Source organism: Rissa tridactyla, chromosome 7 (assembly GCF_028500815.1).
Source record: "Rissa tridactyla isolate bRisTri1 chromosome 7, bRisTri1.patW.cur.20221130, whole genome shotgun sequence".
NCBI lineage: Eukaryota > Metazoa > Chordata > Aves > Charadriiformes > Laridae > Rissa > Rissa tridactyla.
Window position 1 is genome coordinate 44,835,880 of NC_071472.1, and position 21,247 is coordinate 44,857,126.

General features: G+C 52.4%; 1 protein-coding gene across 11 annotated transcripts in view; it reads right to left on the minus strand.

The window, feature by feature from the left end:
• Positions 1 to 15,870, minus strand: part of TSPOAP1 (TSPO associated protein 1) — a 61,409-nt gene extending 45,539 nt beyond the window's left edge. For 10 of the 11 annotated variants that reach the window (XR_008467663.1, XR_008467664.1, XR_008467665.1 and 7 more), the window contains exons 1-6: positions 15,775 to 15,870; positions 13,448 to 13,576; positions 11,103 to 11,279; positions 7,558 to 7,827; positions 1,845 to 1,952; positions 941 to 1,024 (exon numbers count right to left, since the gene is read on the minus strand). Coding sequence is in view for 6 of the 11 variants with exons in the window: in XM_054208614.1 (XP_054064589.1) it covers positions 941 to 1,024; positions 1,845 to 1,952; positions 7,558 to 7,827; positions 11,103 to 11,279; positions 13,448 to 13,576; positions 15,775 to 15,858 (852 nt within the window). In the remaining 5 variants the exon portion in view is untranslated. Of the gene's footprint in view, positions 1 to 940; positions 1,025 to 1,844; positions 1,953 to 7,039; positions 7,145 to 7,557; positions 7,828 to 11,102; positions 11,280 to 13,447; positions 13,577 to 15,774 lie in introns of those variants that run through there. The other variant, XM_054208617.1, reaches the window with a different exon arrangement.
• Positions 15,871 to 21,247: the final 5,377 nt, after the last annotated feature.

A 21,247-nucleotide genomic window follows, 5' to 3' on the forward strand; every position in this document is an offset into this window, starting at 1 on the left:
GTCTCTGAGCAGGCAGCAGACCATGGACATACGGAGAGACGCTGACTGAATTTGTCAGGTCCAGTTCGTCTGCAGCAACTTCATATGGCAGTAGAGCACTTTAATAGTTCCATAATCCCACGCAGCTCCACATATACACATGCGCATTTCCCTGTCCCAATGCTTTATGGATCATTAAATATTCTCTGGCTGTCCCAAGAGCTAATTCCCTGTGCATGTAGAGTCTCAGTCCCAGTACTTCAAGGTGAGTTAGTCCCTTCTTGACCTTGAAAAGCTGCTGTCTAACAACACACAATGACCAACTTATTCCTTAAACATTCCATTCTAACCCAGACAATGAGGCACTATGAACTGCATATGAGTCTGAGCTACGCGTTAGAACTGACCTGAACTGAGATTTGAGCAAGACATAAAACATCTATTCAGAAGGCAAGCACCCTTGGCTGAAACTATGTGTTGTCATAGTCACTAATGCCACCAGTGCTGCTCAGCAAAGTAGAAACAGAAGGGAGAAATACAGATGCTGCGGTATGACCTGCTAAACCTCCATGAAATTAAACAAATGCAAGATTTCATCCAACAAATAAGGAGCACAAGAAAAGGAAGGTGGGTTTGTGTAACTACCATCTCAAGATGCAGAAATCTTTCAATACTTGTCTGGAGTACGTGTAAAAACGGTACGTCTCCTCAAACTAGCAAAGGCCATGGAGTTTCACCCAGTGATTTATGTGGCTATATTCAACCCACGGCTAGCTGAAAGACTAAATAAGCAATTGCAGCCTCGAGGGCTGGAGCCCAAAATTTGTGACGCTGCTCAAATTAAGAGAAAGACTGGTGATTCATTATTAAGATAAACTCAAGAGAATCCAAGAGAGGCGCACATCAACCTAGATCCTCTTCTACCATTATGCTTACAACAGTAGGCAACAAGAACACTTACCAATTCTTTGCATCTTTTATGCTTTTTCCTCACTTCATGCTCAAGGTTTTCACATTTTTTGCGCTTTTTCTTGAGTTCAAATTCCTGCATGAAACAAGCATAAGTAGATCAGCAAATCCACATTCTTACAATGCATAAGAAATTCACACCCAGCTTCTAAGAACCCAATGCTGTATTAGCTACTTTTATTTTCTTAACAAAATCTCTTTGTGACAAACATAAACAATATAGAAACGAAGTGAAACAGCTATTCCTCTCTTCCCCAAGCCTTTCATCTTCTGGAAACAGTTCTCCATTTCCCATTTGCACAGACTTCCCATTTGTATAGAATAGGACGGAGGACAGGATGCGGGAGACAAAAAGACAGAGCTGTGCAAAATAATCAGCTTGAAATCTTAGCTGTGCTAGCTTAGTTCCTATTCCAATCCAAATGACATCTAGCAGAGTGCAGACATCCTCTGGTTATGTACCTTTATCTGCAGTTACTCGCTACCACTCTTGGTTCCCCAGATTGGTAAGAACTGCTAAACCTCACTGTGAACTGTCCTTATTTGCTGCAGTAATTCACAGCAGACGTATTCCTCACAGAACAGCTGTCCCAGGTCAGTCATATCTGTTCAGGCTTTAAATAAGACTAAACCAAACACAGCACAGAATCTATTGATGTGTTTCCCTCTCATTTTAACGTGACATGTTCCCCCACAAGCCTGGAACTGTCACCCAGCAACACTCTCCACGCAGACAGCCTGTGTTTTTCCACTGACACCCCAAGCTCCCCACTTTTGCACGGCAGTTGTACATAAAAGACTTCAGTTCCCAAAATCTTGGCCTGGATTCCAGGGGTGAAAACCCCAAGAAAAAAAAATATAGCACTCCCTTACCCAAAACCAGGGGTACGACTCACCAGCTGCTGTATCTGTTGTCTGCTCTCTTGGTCTGTTACTGCATTTTTGGGAGGGAAATTTTCATGTCCTTCAGAGGCAGGTCCCAGTGGTTGCACACCCGGTTCCACCTGGAAAGCAAGTGAGATGTCAGAGAGCCGAGGGACAGCCAGCACCACAAAGCACACCATGCACACCAAAGGAGAAGGGGCTCTCCTGGCAGTACTGCCTGGGACAGCAACATTCCACGTGAAAACCCCTGACCTCTGAACTTCACAACTGGACATGGAGAAAGGTGGACACCATGCCAGGGATCTCTCAGAGATCACCAGAGACCTGTGCTGGGAGTCTTCTGGAGCCCAGGCAGGACCAATCAAGCCAGCTTGACCAAACAACCCCCACGCAACAGCGGGCTCCAGAAAGCTCTCAAATCTGAGTGCCTTCATGCCTCATCTAAGGTTTCAATGAGAAGCATCAGCGACACCTTTCTTGGCCCTCTCCAAAGCAATAAAAAGAAGACGGAAGACAGTCAGAAGGGAGGACACAACCCTCATAAACAGCAGAAAGTACAAATCAGTGAAGATGTCAGAATCTAAAGGCAGGGAAGAGCAGACAGAAAATGCCAAGAAATGGAGCATCCCACCTCAGCTGGGAGCTGAGGAGGACTGAAATGGCTGCAGATGTGCTATGGCTTATGTGCCACCATCAAACCAGATGAAAGGAGACACTTTTCTGTACATGTTTGTATCCAAATTTCTAACAAAATGACTTTTAATTTGGACTACAGACAAACACACCTTTAATCCTCTGAATTTCCGCTCTCAACTGACATTTGACTCGACATTGTCTGCCTAGAGTAATCCCTGACAGCAGGGCAAGGCCTGAGGTAAAGAGAGGAAAGCGGCTCTGCTAATATTTCAAACATTGAATTTAAAGTTATTTTTGATAAATAGATTTTAGGGACAGGAGATCTTTAGGATCATCAAAGCCAGCAAACAAACAGCAGGATTTTGTGACTCCATCTCAGCCTCTAACCTTTGTTAGAAGTGGAATTTCTCATTTCACGCTGAACACCCACCGTACTGAGGGGTCTACGGTACTAACTCTGCGCTCCCTTTACAGTCGGCCATTAGGATGGTGTCTTAGCACTACACCTAAACCAACATTTCTTTTACCTACTTTAGGCTTGAAACCCTGGTTTTAACTACGTCTATATTAGTGGCTCCACTGCTGAAAGCCAGAAAACCCTAAGAGCCTACACCCAAGCCCCGGCTACCAAAGTTTTCATATTTTCTGCTACAAGGAAAATCCTGAAGCCACCATCCTGCAGTGCGGCTGAGAGGTCCCCTACTACCCATGAAATACGGTTCACATGGGAATCTGGCAGTCCAAGAACCATCTGGCAGCTGGAAATCTTGAGATCCTCCACCCAAGCCACAGTACCTTGTGAGCCACAGCCCCTGGGAGCTTTCAGACACATTGTGAAACAAGGATTTAACTCTGGAATATCCACATATAAATGTTTCTGAGGCTTTTTTTTTTTTTAAACCACCTGGCACATACTAAGTTTCAAATCTATATTTCACACCTCCCCTCTAAAATTATGCTTCCTCACAAGCTGAAACTGTTGCATTTTAGTCAAGTTTAATGAAATTAGGAATGCTAGTGGATACCGGCTAAGGTTAGATACCCGCTGCACAAGTACCATGCACTGTGCTTCGCAAGTCATGCTCTCTGGCAAATAGATACGCAAGACAAATTTGCTGGTTTGTGATCACTTCCCAACAAAAAGCTAAACAAAATGATGACATTCCTAATTAAAGGCAACTTACAAAAAATTACAAAATCATAAATTTGCCCACGTGGACCTAATTTTCCCCCAAGAACAAAGACATGCCCCCCAGCCACATGCTCATATACTGTTATTTTTCCACAGAGCCCAGACTCAACACCGTATTAAACAACCGATAAACGAGACTGGCACACATCACAGAGAGAGCTGTGACCTGGAGCTGTGCCACCTCCTTCACAGCAGGGACTGGAAGATGCTCGATGAATGAGCCAGGTGCGTGGAATTTGTTCAACCACGCAGCGAAAAATCAGTGTACGACAGCTGCTTTCCACCCCCAGTGCTGCCCGTGGGGGGCACCAAAGTGGGCAGAGCCCCTGCCGAGAGCGCAGGCTGGGGCTGCACAACTGATGAGCACGGCCAGGCTATACCAGCTACAGTCCAACAGACAGCAGGCGCAGAAGTACCTGTACTTTGGCAAATGACCAGGAGCATAAAGCACGCAACAGAGTGAATTAAAAATGTCGTAGACTTTCTAGAAAGCTCTGCCCTTGGCACCCAGGAAGGATCTGAAAAGCAACCTGAAAGGAGGGTGTAGCGAAGGGGGAGGTCGGTCTCTTCTCCCAGGTAACAAGTGATAGGAAATGGCCTCAAGTTGCACCAGGAGATGTTTAGATCAGATCTTAGGAAAAATTTTTACACCGAAAGGATTATCAAGCATTGGAACTGGCTGCCCAAGGAAGTGGTGGAATCACCATCCCTGGAGTTATTTAAAAGATGGGTAGACATGGTGCTGAGGGACGTGGTTTAGTGGTGGCTTTTGTTACGTTGGTGGTTGGACTCGATGATCTGAAAGGTCCCTTCCAACCGAGGCAATTCTACGATTCTATGATCATCGCAAAAGTCCTGCCCCAAATGAATTGCTACAGCATTTTCCACCTAACCGTGGCCTATTCCTTCAGCTGTGCAAGGTCAGGCAGAGCCAGACCAGAAAACCGATGCAGGTTTCAGGACAACGGGGGAGGAAGGCTGGGTTTGCTAGGTTGTTTTTAATTCAGATCAATCACATCCCACTGCTCAACATGAGTTGCACCAACACAACTGAAGGGGCAGTGGGAACAAGCAGCGGTGAGCAAGAGGCTGTTTCAAGCCAGCACCGCCACTGAAAGAAATCCCTGCTAAATTATGATTTGTCATTAGAGATAAGCATCACCTCAAAACCCTACATAAAGCAGTAAAGAAATCAGAAGGAGAAAAGAGAAATGGGATTTTCCAAGGACGCTTAGAGGAGAAGCTCGCTCTTTATACTCTGAGGAAGTTCTTTGAAAGCCAGGGAATACTGCACTGACACACTGTGCTGGGGAACAGGATAGAAGGGCAACGTAATTCCTTTTAATTGCAATAACCGTGGTTACTGCCCCAAGAGCTGACTTCATCCTCAGCACAGCACCACTGCACCCGCAGGAATACAGCCCGTTGAGCCTGGGGTGTTCCCAGCTACGGGCTTCAGCCAAGAGACTGGCAACAGCCTCCTTGCTCCCCCTTCGCTACTGCTGTCGGGCTTGGTCTTGTCGCTATTTATCAGCCAGAAAATCTTTTGACAACAAGGACAGACTCTCCCGAATCAGAGAAATAAAAAATATCCATGAGAAAGACCGTAATACATGTTCCTGTCTGACAGAATCCACAGGGTCAATGGAAAACCAAGGTATGGAAGGGCCATTCGAGGAAGACATCCCTCCACATCATGGAGGAATTGGGGGCTGAGGGGCCACCAGGGCAGAAACTTCAAACTACGAAGAACCGAGATGAGGCTCTCTCTCAAACTGAACTGTCTGTAAGAACAACTGCGGAAGACAACAAAATAAACAGTAACAAATCACCAAGATCAGATAATATTCACCCAAGGGTTCAAAACCCCCCTTCGACATGAACTGAATCTCTCACGTCAGCAGTAACTGCATCAAGACATGCAGCGTGTCACTTCTCCAACATCGCCTTAATACGAAATAACTGGAAGCTGGCAAATGTCAAGTTTTAAAGAGTACTCTGGTAGAGATCTGGGGAGACAGAGACAAGTACATTTGACACCTGTTCTGGGCAAACTGATAAACACTAGAACAAAGATTAGGCAGATACTTAAAAAAACCCCAAACGCACATTGGGAGAAAAAAAAAAAAAAAAACAAACAAATCTATAAAGAGTTTTTCTAAGGTGTCAGCAAGCAAACGGTACGATCTGCTTGGGTGCTCTGAACCCATTCAGCTACAGTACTTTGAAAGGCTTCTGCAGACACTGAGCCACCACGGGATGAGGACGAAGGTTTTCTCTCAGGTAAATATGTAGTAAAAACAAGAGGACTAAAAGAGAGGCAGCAAGAACCGTGCTCTCCACGTAGCCAAGGGACAAATGGTGAAAGAGCCTCATGACACTGAGAGATTACAGAAGGCCATCAGACAAATGATGTTTTAATAGAACCCAGTGCTTAGACAAAAAGGCACAGAGATCTATTGAGAAAGGGAGTGAAAACTTCATTATGCCACCATATAAATCAATGACACAGTGTCTGGGATACTGCGGGCAGTGCTGCTTCCCCCAACACAAAAACGAGAGAGAAAATGTACAAAGGAAGGAGACAAAGATGATTAACGCTGAATAATGGAAGAGGCTATAAAGAAATTAAAAAATAAAAAAAAATAAAAAATGGCTGAAGGAGAGGGGCCTATAAACTCACAAGTGAATTGGAAAAGACCAACAAGGAATGAATGAATATTCAATACGTCTTCTGTGAGAGCCGGGGAGCAATACAGGAGAGCAGCTGGTGGGAATTCAGAAGACAAGCAGCCCATCCTCACACCGCCTACAGACGTGAAACTCTGCCCCGGGACAACGCAGGTACCGAAAACTCTGATAATAAACCGGGTGAACACACACCAGGCCACCCCACGCCGGGCAGCCCCACCAGGAGCCCGCACCCCGCGCTGCCGCCCCCGCCTCGGACACCCCCAGACCGCCGGAGCCGGGGGGCACCGGGAACAGCCCAGCCCCGGCCTCACGCACACCCCGCGGGCAGCCGGGAGGCCTCCGCCGGCCCCTCGCCCCCGGCCCTGGCCCAGAGCCACCCACCAGGACCGGCCCAGGCCTCGGCCCCCAGGGCGGGCTGAGCCCCTCGGCCTGTCCCGGCCCTCTCGCCGCCGCTTTCGGCCCCAAGCGCGGAGGGGCAGCCCGGCTACCCGACCCCGCAGGCAGCGGAGGCCCCGGCGGGCCTGGCCCGGCGGCCCGGCAGCGGCCCGGCCCCGCGGGCGGGAGAGGCGCTTGCCCGGCGGTGCCTCAGGCCCGCCCGCCCCAGCCCCCGGCGCAGGCGGCGCCGCAGCCGCCCCCGGCCCAGTCCTATGAGGGGCCCCGCGGGAGGCCCGGCCCGGCCCTTACCTGCCCGCTGCGCGGCCGCCAGCGGGGAGGCGGCGCCCGGCGGCGGCCGGTACGTGCCGGGCCGTACCACTGCGGCCGCGGAGGGGCGACCGGTCCCGGGGGCGGCCAGGCGGGGACGGGCCTGTCCCTGGCAGGGAATGGGGACGGAGACAGTCATGGAGCCGCGGCCGTGTGTGCCCATCCCTCACCCGCTGGGAACCAACGGCTGAACCACTGCCAACACCGAAAACGTGTGTTTTCAGCAAACGGGGGCAAAAAGAGATGTTGCCTGGTTTCCTAGGCTGGAAGACACAGCGCAGAGACCCGTGCCGGGGAAGACGAGCAGGACTTGACCCCCTCGCGTCCGTGTCCCCGGTGAGACCTGGTGCTTGAATGGGGCATTCGAGACACCAGCACAGCACCTCCTCGCAGCGGCGGCGAGCCGCAGTGCTCACACGCTCTAAGAAGCTTCCGAAGAACAGCAATTAATGGAGTAATTAAGTAGCAAAACTTTCAGATGGCTGGCCCACCTGTCTCACCTGCCTGTGTGCTTCCCCTCCTAGCGCCGGCTCTCCCGGGCAAGCCTCCTGTGGCAGCGGTGAGCCGGTGATGCAGGTGTTTGGCGTTGGTACGGGTGGTCCCGGGCGCGTGGCAGCGCTCGGCAAAGCATTGCCGGAACGGGTCTGAGAGGACCGTAGACAATCCTTGAAATTCTTCAGCGCGATCTGTCTCTGCAGACGTAACACCTCTCGCTGGGACTCCCGCAGCAGGCGATCAAACTCGATGATGTTCAGGCAGCGAGGGTCATCCTGCAGGAAATGCAAACACAACACCCTGTCGCTGACAAACTCTAAAAGGTGGAACAGGACGGGGTGGTGATTTAACATGCAAAATCCAAAAGCCTTACTGAAGAGACACACTAGCAAAAAGTGGCAGACAAAGATTTCTGTTTCCTGGGTCTCCAAAGCCTCAAAAGCAGTCACTTTGCATCCCTTATGCGAGTATGTTATTTCTCCCGCAGATAAAAACTAGCCTGTAATGCTTCTGCAGGTACCCCAGCACAAAGCAAAAGGGCTTTTCTGAGTGTGTGCTTTCTCGGTGCTTGCCAGCAGAGAGCGTGCCAGGATAATATAGTTTAATTTCCCAGCCAAATGAGAGCCTTAGCTGGTTTACCTCCTTGGTGTGGGTGCTGGCATCCTCTGCAGCCCTACGCATGCATGGTGGTTAGGGCTTTAAATGCTGGAAAGAATGAAGAACATCTGGGAATTGTTCAGTTCTTGCTGAGGATAATGTTTGTTTTTCAAACGTTCTTGATGTCTAACCTCTTTGGAGAGAGTATGTGTGGATGGGCTGCTATCTTTAGCAAAAGTGGTCACTTGTGTCCACTCTGGACCCAAAACCAGCAGCTTTTGAAGGAATCCAAGTGCAATCTTACTCTCACGATATGTCACCAGCTTGTTAGTTTTTCAAAGGTTTTTAGATTTCAGGCAGCTGAAGAAACACATACCTGCATGTCCATACATACGTACAAAAGCTGGTTATGAAAACCTGTCTTTACGAATATGCTGCTGGAGGAGACATTGCTCGTTCCTCTGGGAAGCTCCTAAGCCAGTGAATTCAACAGATAGTTGGTATCCAGGACAAATTTAATCTGCTGCCCCGTTCACTTCTTACTTGTCCTAAAAATAGCGCCTGCCTCATAAATGCAATTTATGTAGAAAATCATGGTTACTCTCATGCTACAAGGGGGAAACTGAGGCAGCATTAATGGGAACTGACGACAGATTCAAGAAGTGAGCAGCTGGGCCTCCTCTGTGCCAGACCCATGTTCAGGTTATCAGGATAGTAGTTCTTTAAACAAAATTGGCTGTGGCTGGCTGTATAAAATCTCCCTTCCCCCACCAAAAAAAGGCAGCTATTCCCAACAGACAGCCTCTGAAGCCTGAGAGAACAAGGGAGTAGAAAAAAACCTCAGTCCTCCACTCACAGTTTCTATTATACGCATCCCCTGCAGCTGCCTTGCTGTTCCCCGCAATCCCCCACTTCCAAGAATCTCTGCTGCAAGAAATTGCAGCCTGGTTTGAGCTGGAGCTGGGGTTTGTTTGGAAGTCCATCACCAGAGCATGATCACAGGAAATCATTTTATCTTAAGAGCCCCGACTTTGCAAAACAAAGCCGTTACTGGGTGCAGGGTGTCTGTCCTGCCACTGGGTAGGAACCTAGTAGATTAATTTCATAGCTGCTGAAAAATTTGTGCCGATTTAAATAGCCTAGATTAAAATTGATTTGGTTACAAACTCTTGACTGTGCACATAATATCTCTGCATATAAACCCCTTCATTGGCATAATGCATTTTGCATGGTGCAGACAGATTAGGTGAATTTTGAATTTTAACTAGCTGAAAATTAAAATTTAATGAGCAGCTTGCTTGGAAGAGAAATGGGAAAACCAAGATCAGACAGAATGATTTCCTCTCTTGCTATCTCTTCTCTGTGGATTCCCTGCCCATCTATCGATGCCCCTGTCACTGGTGCCTCGGCAGTTACACAGACAGACGGTGTCACCTCCTGAGCCACGGGGGCCACCCAGGCCCTCGCAAGGCAGCGGCTGAACTCATCAACCCTGAGGATTGCACCCATGTGTATCTCCTTGGTCAGCAATGAGTCTTGCTCACCCGCTTTTGTCACATTCCTCCACAATTTGTCACTCTCCTGTCCCTGGCAGATTCAGGTTGCCCAGCATGCTCTGCTATGAAAAACAGAGTGCTTTGGAGAGGGTCTGTTCCCCGTTCTGTGGGGGCCTGCAGTGAGAAATCAAGGGGACGGGAAGGAAATTTCTTCTTGCTGCCACCGCAGTGCTCGGTCAGACCTGGGTCACTTTCTGCTGTGGTTTAATGCCAGACGGGATCAGCAGCGCGGCTCTGTACAAACAGCAGACGACACCCGCTCGTTCTTGTCCTGACTAAATCTACCTTAAGGAAAGACTGAGAATCCACCTTCAAACCTATATTTAAAATGAACACATGGGGAGCTCAGGGACAGAAACAAAGCTGCTTTCAGGGAGGAAGTATTTGTCACCTAAATATCTTGTAAGTAGGGTAGATAGAAATGTAAGTACTCATTCAGCTCAGCTGGGTGCAGGAACGTAGGGTTGCACTTGACCACATCTGCATTAGCAAAACAGGGAGAACCCAGTGCGAGCGTTACTGAGCTGCTCGTGCGTTTATTAACTGACCCAAACTGAAAACGTCCAGCTCGTGAACAAAAGACGTATCTGATATGCCCAGAACAGGTTGCTTTAGTCATCTTGAGTGGGAACCATTTCACCTAGCTTCAGATGTCTGCAGAGACTCCTTTCAGAGTCATTGCAGAGAAACGCTTTGAGGGAGCGACACGTCTGACCAGTTTTAGATACCTGTCTCAGGATGAGCTGAATTATCCCTTTTATCCCACCATTTGTATCAGCAAGTCCTGTGCTGGTGCTAAGGGGAATGTAGGTCACCAGCCCTGGTGCAGGCATCAGCGCTGTAGATGCTTTCATGAACGCCCACCCTTGTCTAATGATTTGTACCCTTAGTCGTAGTCGTACAAGGATGCACCTAGTTATAGCCAGTCTCGTGGTGGCTGTGAGCGCTGAGAAAGCTGCAGCTCAAGACATGAGATTTAGACTGTTTCTTGGGAATGTGCTCAGCTGGTTTACTTCCCAGAGAAACACTTTAACAGGAGGTCCTGCTTCTACAGCTTGCTTGACTTCAGCACTGTGAAAAATCGTCCTGTGTCTGTGGCTTCTTGGGGCTTACCAGGGAGGGAGTTTTAGTCCCTGCTGAAAATGGCAGCACAGACCCATGAATTCATGGAGGGACAACCGGGGTGTCCCCTGGCAAACTGTTCTGGAGGGGTCAGAACCACCTCTGCCACACACTCACACAATGTCACCCATCCAGCTCATGCACCAAATGCCCTCTGTTTTCAGCCTGCGCTTGGGACTAATTGCCCTCACACCGCTTCCTGGAGCCTGGTTCCCATCACTGTTGTTGCCCTGCTTGTCCCTAGCCACTGAGCGATGTCCCAGAAAGTGTCTCACCTTCCCTGCGAAAAGTTTCGCCTGCAGCTCCCGGCACTCCTGCTGCAGAGCTTCAATCTGCTTGTCTTTTGCCAGGAGAGCACTGGCTTGCTCTGTCAGGTCCTTGGCACGCTGGCGGGCAAACACTTTTTTGCACAGCTCCAGGCTGGAGCCCTTCAGAGGCACCGGAGCAGTTACCTACACCAGAGAGAGAGCAGCAAGGGAGAAAGCTACATGTGCTGGTGTTCGTTAACAACCACCCCATCACCCCAACAGCCGTCGGGCAGGGAGCACTGTCAAGAAACCCAGCCTAGCCCCAAAGGACAGACAAGCAGACAGAGGAGCAGGACAGACCTATGGAAAAGTGGCAGGAAAAAGGAAAGGCTGGATGAAGAAGTGGGTCAGAGAAGGGGTGGGAAGGAGAAGGTGCTCAGCAGATGAGGCCCGTGGGTATGGTCAGCACAGGGGGCTGCAGGCAGGGCAAGAGTTGGGGGGGAGGACAGAATAAACAGGATGAAGTTGGAGGCGGAAAGACAGGAAAAGGCAGCAGAGAAGAGGAGGGGAGGATGGCAGGAAAGATGAGCATGGGAGCAAGGATGGAGGTGGCCAAACCAGGAAGAGAAGTGGAGCTTCTCTGGGTTTCTAAGCAGCAGAAAAGAGGGCTTCGGGGCGGGCAGGCAAAAGGAGAGGCAAGAGAGAGCCCAGCGAGGGCCAACGCCGGCAGGGGAGGACTGGGAGGTGTTCAGCAGGAGAAGCAGTTCAGCTCCACATGCTCCCTGCAAGGGAGGGAAGAGCAAGGGTGGGGATGGACAGCAGTGTGCATCAGGGGGAGGAGGGCAGACAGGGACAGGCAGCTGGCTCGGCACAGCCTCCGGCAGAGACTCCCTGGGATGCCCGCACTCAGCAGGCGCCCCATCCCTGTGTCCAGCTCTCCCACTGGGTACCAGCTCCGCTGAGCTGGAGAAGGGGCAGCTCATGCCCCTGGCTCGTCCCAACCCTCTGGGCAGTGAGGCCGCATCCAGTCCCTGGGTTTACCAAACCCTGCCTCTCCCTCTCCAGCCATTTTCACCTACACAAAGCCTGACAATTTGGCGAGGGGGGACTCTCTCCCTTGCCTGATCAGGAACGTGGCATCCTCTGTGCAAACTTTTCCTCCCCAGGTCTTCCCAAGCATCTCGCCAACATGCAGAAGCTGCGTGCCAGGCCCTGGATCCGCAGGACCTGAGTACCAGGCATCAAAGGCAATCGCTGCCAGATTAACCCCAGCTCCTCAGGGCCCCTTCTCTGGGCAGGCAGCTGCCTGGTCCTGCCTCCAGCCCACCCTCCACGCGCCTCAGCCGCCCAAGCGCTTTCTGCAGTTGGGAGACCCGGACCAGCCCAGGAGCCCAGCAAGTTGGTTCTCCCAGGGCTCGCACAGGTCTTAAACTGTCACCACCCCAAAGTTTCACTTGTGAAAAAAAAAACAACCCAGTATATGAATAGTTGCTGGAGGGTCTGCGTAGCTGTTGGATGTATATCAAATGATTTCTCTTAGCATAGTATCTGACAAGTCCATCTGGCAGCAACTGTTGCCCTGCAAGTACCAAAACCCTGGTGCCTGGGGACAGAGAGGGCAGGCAGTGCCAGGAAAACCCCCTACCTTCTCTTCAGCAACGCTTTCACTTCCTCCTTTCTGTTCTAAAGGCCTTGAACTCCCCATCACCATCCCTGGTTTCCTTCTAATGGAAGAAAGGTTTTGCCTTACTCCACCGTAATCCACCTTTAGGAAGCTCAGGCAAGGCTTGTGCCCAGCATCCCACATCCTACGGCCATCTCCCCCCACTCCTGCACCGTGACAGGTGCTACAGGGTTTGCAACAAGCTGCTGTTGGGCTGGAGAAAGCAAAAAACCATGCGGCTTGCACAGCAACACAAGCGAGGTGTGGATGGGGCAGAGCAGAGTCTCTCACCCCTTCCTGTTTTGCTTTACCGCACTCCTTTTCTTATTCAAATACTTCCTGTTTCTTTTCGGTGAAGTCAGATGAATTATTTTCATGACTTGCCAAGGGAAAGCTGAGCTAATTACCTTAAACTAACACCTTACGGTAGGGCAGTGCGTTTACAGCAAGAAACCGAGTGGGAAGAAATAGCTCAAAGCCAGCTCCCCCAGCAGGAGCAGAAGAAGCGATGAAGCAAAAGGAACCCAGTGATGGCTGGGTTTCGTGATTCTTGCCCTGCTGCTGACCATGCACACCATGTTTGCTGTAAGTTTAAGAAAAAGGGAAAGAAAAGGCCTTTCTAGCTCAATGGAAGTAGCAAGCGAGAAGTCCCGGTGATGAGGTGCTGTCCTAGCTCAGCTTTCCCGCAGCAGCAAGCCCCGGCACTCACGACTTTGAGGTTTGCCTCCTGGAGTTTCCGGGCTCTCTCCTCCAGGCGTTTGGCAATCACTGCCAGCTCCGCGTTCTTCCTCTTGAGGTGCTTCACCTTCTCCTCCGTCTGGGGGAAGCAGCTCCTGCGCTAGATAACAGAAGGAGAGGTTGGAGGTGAAGCCCCCGCTAGCCTGAAGCTGCACTCCGGGGGTGTTAGGGGAAGCCAAGTCCCTGGCCCTGCCTGACCTGCTCTGTGCCCCCAGGGCTTTTCCCAGCCTGTTCTCCTATGACTGTCCCAACCACTGAACACTGACCTCTGCTCTTGTTGCCTCTCCAGTCACTGAAACCCGTGGTTTTCCTGGTATTTTTGTTAATGTGACCTCTTGGTCCCCATGAGATGCTCCTCGTCCCACCCCAGGCCACCCCACATGGTCCCTCTCCAGCCACAACTCTCTCGTTGCAGGCTCTGCCTTTGCCAGCTGGGACTTGGCACATCTCCAGCATCACTCCATCCTGGCCACCCACCCTTTGGGCTTTCTCTTCCAAAGTCTTCCCAGTTTATTTCCCTGGGGTTACAGGACTCATCACACCGCTGCGGATTTGTGCTGCGCACTGCAAGCTTCGCCGCTGTCCTTTTTATCATGACACCAAAGCATGAGTTGGGGGGAACGGGAAGAAAGCAGCAAAGGACTTCATGATGTTTGCAAAGCAAATTTCCTTTTTCTTCCTATTGATTCTGTTCATGCTTAATCCCCTTTTATTTGTTATCTGTCCATTTCGATAAGCTGCCGCTTGCCGACGGCTCATTCTCTCAAGGTCGTACCCAGATGTGTTGCGCTGTCTTTTCACATCAGCAAAAATGTCAGGTCAGCCGATCCTTCCAATTATGTCCCTCCCCACCCCTGCGAGATCCCACCACGGGCGCTTGCTGCTTTCACTGCTTTTCTTCAACCAGAAGACTGGTTTTTGAGAGTAAGATTTGGTGAGAGCTTACACGATGACTGATAAGGGCTAACCCCAGAACATGCAGGCCATACTGGATTTATGCTTTTCGTGTCAGAAAATTATCTAAAATATGCATTTTGAATTGGTGATATACATCTGAAATGCTGAGCGATGAAGTTTTCAGGGGCCCGGTGTGGCTGCATCCCCACGCCACAGGGCTGCACAAGGGCTGATGCTCACCAGAGAGGATGCCGGAGGGGAACATCCCTTCTTTGTATGTCCCGAGATCCTGGCTGCCCACTGCAGGCCTGGGGAGCCAGGGATGGGGGAGCGGTGCAGAACGGGTGGCCCAGGCTGTGGCTGCCTGGCGAGGCTCTGGGTGCCGGGGGTGCAGCTGGGGAGGAGGCGGGTGCCGAGCTCCCGTGGGAGCAGGGGGCAGTGCTGCGCTGTCACCCGCAGCCGAGGCCGAGTGAATCAGTGTTTCTGCTTTTCCAATTAAAAGAGGAAACAAGAGCGACTTCCCCCTCCCCTGCCGTCAGCTCGCCGCTGCCCTGCTCTCTGCCTGCTCTCATGGGCGGCTGCGTTAAAGCCTTTTGTGGTGTCCAGCAGGCAAATAGCACCAGGCAAAGATGGCAGAGAGGGCAGCCGAGGGTCCTGGTTCCACTCTGCATCGCGAGGAAGGGGTCCTGCTTGGGCCAATGATGGGTGCAGTGTGAAGGCACCCAGGGGACCCAAAAACATGCAGGCCCTCTCTCCCCCCTGGCTCTGCCCAGCCGATCCCGTGTGCCAGCTTCTCTTGGAGTTGGCAGCAGATGGCAGCTCACTCCACCGGCACCCCCAACATCAGAAGGACATGGAGCTGTTGGAGCGGGGCCAGAGGAGGCCCTGGAGATGCTGGGGGGGCTGGAGCCCCTCTGCTGTGAGGACAGGCTGAGAGAGCTGGGGGGGTTCAGCCTGGAGAAGAGAAGGCTCCGGGGAGACCTTCCAGCCCCTTCCAGTCCCTAAAGGGGCTCCAGGAAAGCTGGGGAGGGACTCTGGATCAGGGAGGGGTGCCATGGGACGAGGGGGAATGGTTTTAAACTGGAAGGGGGGAGATTTAGATGAGATGTGAGGAAGAAACTCTTTGCTGTGAGGGTGGTGAGCCCCTGGCCCAGGTTGCCCGGAGAAGCTGTGGCTGCCCCATCCCTGGAGGGGTTCAAGGGCAGGTTGGACGGGGCTTGGAGCAACCTGGGCTGGTGGGAGGTGTCCCTGCCCAGGGCAGAGGGGCTGGAGCTAAATGATCTTCAAGGTCCCTTCCAACCCAAACCATTCTGTGATTTTATGATTCTGTGACTCCCTCCCCACGGAGCATCCCGTGCCAGCAGCCGACCCAGCACCCGGCCAGGGCCATCCTCTGCTCACCAGCAAGCTGTTCTCCTCGGCCAGGCTGGAGCAGCGGTGCCGCAGGTCCTCCAGCGCGCTCAGGAGCTTCGTGTTCTGGCTCATGAGGAAGCCGTAGTCAACCCCGCTCTGCAAAACAGTGCGGGAGAGGCAAGGCAGGGCTTCGCCTCCCCAGGGAGAGGGACCGACCGCAGCTCCCGCCCGCCCCGGCCCCGCAGCGAGCCCAGCCTGGCCGCGGGGAGGCTGGCAGGGCGGGGAAGGGGCAGGGTGGAATGTGGAGGCTGATTTCAGGAGGTGGCGAGGGGCCGCCTGTCCTTTGGAGGATGAGTGGCATTCAGGGCTGGGCTCCATCACAGCTCAAGAGCCAGCAAGAGCCAGGTGGGCAGAGCACAAGCTACGACACCCCAGACACGTGCTCCCCATGGCTCAGGGACACAGTGGCCTCCGGCACAGTGCAGCTTTGGGAGGCGACGAGAGCTCCTCGCCTGCTTCCCCACGCCAGCGCCCACGGTTTGGCCCAGGAGCCCTCCCCGGAGCCAGGCCTCGGGCTCTGCCCTCTCTCTGTCAGCCTCAGCGGCGGAAGAAGGCGACATGCCGGAGTTCTTTGCAAAACACCACCTTAATTTTGTCACATCAAAAGCGGCAGCAGCTCTGCCGGGAGCTGTATATATAGCTTTGTGGTTACTGCTTCCTGCTCAGAGCTGCTCGCCGCAGGCTCGCTGCCGAAGCAGGCTCCCAGAAAGTATTTTTGTGCGTTAGCAAAGCTTGTGGCCAAGCTATTGCCTCACAGCTGCCATATGGCAGCAGCACGCCACGCACCTTGGGAAGACCCAGCCAGATGTTTTCCCAGCAGCCTGGCAGGTCTCGCAGGACCCACTCCCAGTGCCCACGACATCTTTGCTTGTGCTGCTGAGCGGCTGCGACCTTCCCGGGGCGCAGCTCTGCTTCTGCAGTTTGCAAGCCAAGGCTACGAGCGAAACATCCCTTGGCTACCAAAGAAATGCTGCCCAAGCTTTCTCGTAGCAAGAAGTCAGACAGGCAGCTCACAGTGCTCGGGTGCTGCTACACTCTAGGAGGTCTGAGACTGGCTAAAACTCACTACGCTGTTGACCAATACTATAATTTTGCTTCTCAATCATGGCCATTGGAAAGAAAGGGCAAGAGACCGGTGCAACAAAGTCCACCCCGTCGAATCCCCTAGCATGGCTGCCATGCTCATGCCACAGCTCTCCCAGCCTCTCATGCCTGTATGGAAATGCCTTGACAGAGCAGGGAAAGAAAACACAGTTGAAAGATATTGAAATCCAAAAAAAAAAAAATCACCCTCAAAAGATAACACCCAGCCCCCCCTCCACTCACGTGGTGTCCCCAGGTCCAGCCAGCCCTCAGCCACCAGGAGGGGACGGCAGGTGCCACAAGCTGACCGGCCTTGGGCAGAGCGGTTTGTAGTTGTCCACCCTGCAGAAATCCCAGGGTTTCAGAAAGCTGGATGAAATGCCCCATGGGAAGAGATTGTACTGCTTTCCACTTGTGGCAAAGCAAAAATATATTTATTTTCCTCTAGGTTTTTTTTTTTTTTCCTCCCCTAGGCACAAAGGCGCAGTTACTGCCCCAGCCCCCAGGCGCCTGGGTGCCCCCTCCTGCTCTCCAACCCCTTGGGGATGCTCCCAAGGGTGGATGGGGCAGGCCCAGGGACCAAGGAGCTCCCCAAACTCAGCGGCCTGGGGGAGCCAAGAAGCTCCCCTGGGAGCCAGGCACCCTGCGCAGTGCAGTGCTCTTGGGCCCAGAGACCCAGCACCAGATCCTGCGGCATTGGTCCCATCCCTGCAGCTTTCCACGGGACGGCGAGGACTCCCAGAGAGTATTCCCCCCATCGCCAGCTCCAGGAACAAAGAAGCAATTCCTCGGGCTGGGCAGCCATGCAGGGGATGCTGCGGGTGCTGACGGGGGACAGAGCAAGGGGGTGCACGGGCTGGGGTCTTACCAGCATCTCCCGTGCCCTGCATGGCAGCGCCTTGGGCTGGTTCACCCATCCCCAGAGCCAAGCAGGCAGCCCCTGGGATGAAGTCAAAATGCATTATTTCCATCTTCTTGACGCTGCCGAGAGGCCTCAAGCTTCTTGTCTGTGCTTGCTTGCACTGAGACAGGCTGAGCAACCTCAGGCAGCAACCTCTGCGCCTGGGGTAGGAGCTGGAGAGCTTTTGCGGAGGAGCTGAGGTACTCCTGCTCTCCCTGTCAGGCAGCCAGGACTTCTGACATCGTCAGCGCTGGGTTTCTGCAGGGAACAATTAGCACTTCCAGCATGGCAGGGGGATCTTTTGGGGACTTACATCTGAATTTCAGTATCAGAAACCCCTTTTTTGTAGCTGTAAAACAACATCTTCATTGGGACAGGGTGCAAAGACTTACAACCGCTCACCCTCACCCTACTGGGCTGTCCCCAGCTCAGCCCAGGTTTCTTGCCATCACTCCAGAGCCCGTGACGTGGCAAAGGCTGGGATGCCCTAGACCATGCAGAGACCTTTCCAGTTCCCTGGATGTTGCAGGACACCCGGCCATGGAGCAGGAGAGCGTGACTGTGTGCTCCAGGCTGGGGCCAGGCACGCAGCCAAGCCTCCCTCCCTGCCAGCACGTCCCACTGCGGCCGCGGCTCCTTGGGGTTTTGCCCAGAGAGGCACAAGGGGCATCTGCGGCAAGAAGATGTGGAGGCAGGAGATCCTTGCTGTGCCAGAACATCTGTCCCGCGCAGGGACCTCACGGCCCTGGAAAGCTTTGCCAAACCTTCCCCCCGGCGCCGGCTGCATCGGCTGAACCCTCCTCCAAGACCGCATAGAGCCTGGAACTGAAGGACTGTCTAGACGTCATCCCACGCTCATTAAACATTCATTTCCTATAATGAAATAGCTTTTCATTTATCAACCACTCCGCTGTTCCTTAAGGTTCCCGCACTGTGCGCTGCAGCCACACTCGTGGCCCCCATGGACGGTGCTTTTTGAAGGGAGCTGAGGAAATCGTTAGGGAGAAGAGACACCGAGGCTGCCCCTGAAGTGACTCTTCTTGATAAAGGCAAGCAGAAATGCCGGCAGGAGCCGAAATCCAAAAGCATCCCTCAGTCAGGGAGGTTTTCAGTGAGCTGGAGTTGGCAGGAGCCGAGGCAGAGCAGCCACTGCGGGGTGGCAGGGAGGGTCCAGGCAGACACGTCCCCAAGATCCAGTGCATCCTTGGCCCCTAAAAAAATTAAGCCGAGTGACATGTTCTTTGGCCATGGGGGAAAAGTTCTAAAACCAGAGCAAGGCAGGAGAAGAGCAGCAGGGAGGCTGGGGGCAGAGAGCAGACCGCAGCTCCCCTCTGCAGCAGACAAACAGCTTTGAAGCCTCCGTCACAGGGAAATCATCGTCATCTGTCACCTCTTTTGGCAGGTAGAGCCCAAAATACAGTTTCTTCAGGACGCATTGAGAACGAGCAAACAAAGAAAAGCCTCAGCGTGGCAGCTGCAAGCAAGCTGCTGCTTTTTCACCCGAAAACTTCAAAAAGCAACAGAGAGCTGCACCATCTTTTGCAGGGAGAGGTGCCCAGCCAGGCTGCTAAGTGGGTCACGCAGTCAAAAATCCCCCCTGGAGCACCCGGCATTCAGCGCAGTCTTTAAAGTCCTGCGGAAAACTTGCAGGAAGCCATTTGGGGGACAGTAAATCAAACCGCGGTGAGGACGACAGACGCTGCAGCGGCTGCTCTGCAATGCGGCTTGGGCTGCTGGTGCCTCGCCGCACGGCCTGGCACCGACCGGCCAAGAGGGCTTCCCCCACGCCAGCCCTGGGGAAGGTGCCAAAGTCTAAGCTCAGCCTTGGTTTATAATCCCTGCGGAGAGCCAGACAGGGAGGAGGAATTTACCAGGTGGCCCCGTGAGCAGGAGGTCTCAGGTGGCCTTTGGAAACAGGCGGTCTCATGACCAATTTTGAAACATACACGATTCCAAGATGTATAAAACGCGTACAATTTCAAGATGTCCCTGCAGTGACTGCCCCATCTGCAGCAGATATGGGTCCCGCTGCTGGGTTTGCTTCACAAAAGCCATCTCTGAAAACCACTCCCTTCCTTTGCAGACACCTATTTCCGAGGTGAAACTACCCCAGCTCTCCTGCTATCTTGGATATATTAACCCCCCCGCTCCTCCTTCATTTGAAATCGTTGTCACCAAGCCTCCACCATGTCAAAGCCCTTTAGCTGTTTGTTCCAGCTGACTTCGGTAATTAGTTTCCTTAACTTCCCAATCCGCACCACTTGGAAATGAAGCCTGTCATTTCCAATCCATTTTCTCCTCTGCCATCCGCTTTCAAGGGAATCGGCTCCCTCACAGAAAAGAGTTATTTTCCATAGGCTGCTCTTCCGCAGTGCCCTCACTGCGTGTCAAAAGCAAGACAGAAATAGCATCGCCTCCCGCTCGGTCAGTGAGCAAGAGAAGAACCCCCTGCCGCCGGCACAGCCAGCACGCCTCGTGCCGCGGCGAGCAGCATCCCGGCATGGGGAAAAGGGCTATTTTTTGTAAGGGCATGGGCCTTTTGTAAGAGATACGCCTGGGATGCAGTCGTGGTTATTCTGCCACTCCATGTCCTTGTTCTGCTTCCTTTCTTTGGCGCCGGGTTCCTGGTTTTGGACACAAACATCGCTGTTCTTCCGTTGACTCCTTTGGCACTTCCCCACCAGCTCCTCGCCCTGCGCGTTGCCAACTCCCGTTTCCATGAGTCAGCATTTTCTCCTGCTGCCCGTCCCTCTTCCAGCCTACCACTGGCCCCTATTTGTGCAATCTCCTCATTTATCTGATTTTTATCACCCCACGTAACAAATTCACGGAAGAAAAAATCCATCCAAGGCTATTAACTTCAAAGCTACTGCCTCCGGCATGGAGAGTGCTGGAGCCACAGATTGCAAGATATTAAGAGAATATTCAAGGGAACGCTCACTGTATATTTACTGTTTCTTACGCTTCCCCAGGCATCCTCTCCCGCACACCCTCTGACCACTGCCAGCTCTTCATATATTCCTCACGGTGTGTTTAAAATGAGATATGCAGCTAAAATGGGAGTCCCACAAATTCAGGTCCTCTCTGTCTTTAAAGCCTCTTATGAAAGCACTGTCGTTGATCCCAGGAAAACAAGCCCAGCTATTCCAGGAGGAGAAAAATCAGCTCAGTAGCCCTGACCACCCTGGCTTGGCTGTCCTTTGATGAGCTCAGCTTCTCCAGCCTCCCCAACCAGGAGAAATTAATGTTCCTGCAAAACTGAGACAAGGAGGAATGTGAGCGGAAAATAAACTCCCAGGGCAGAGGCAGAGCGTCAGCGTTCCAAAATCCAAGGCTGCAGCCGGGTCCAGCGTGCAATGCGGCACGATTTCTCATCTTTAGCAGCAAATCCAAAATACAAGAGGTTTTGCAAGCAGACGAGAGAAAATGACACCGAAATACCGCATGGCTGTTGGAAACGCAGCTCTGAACTGCTCC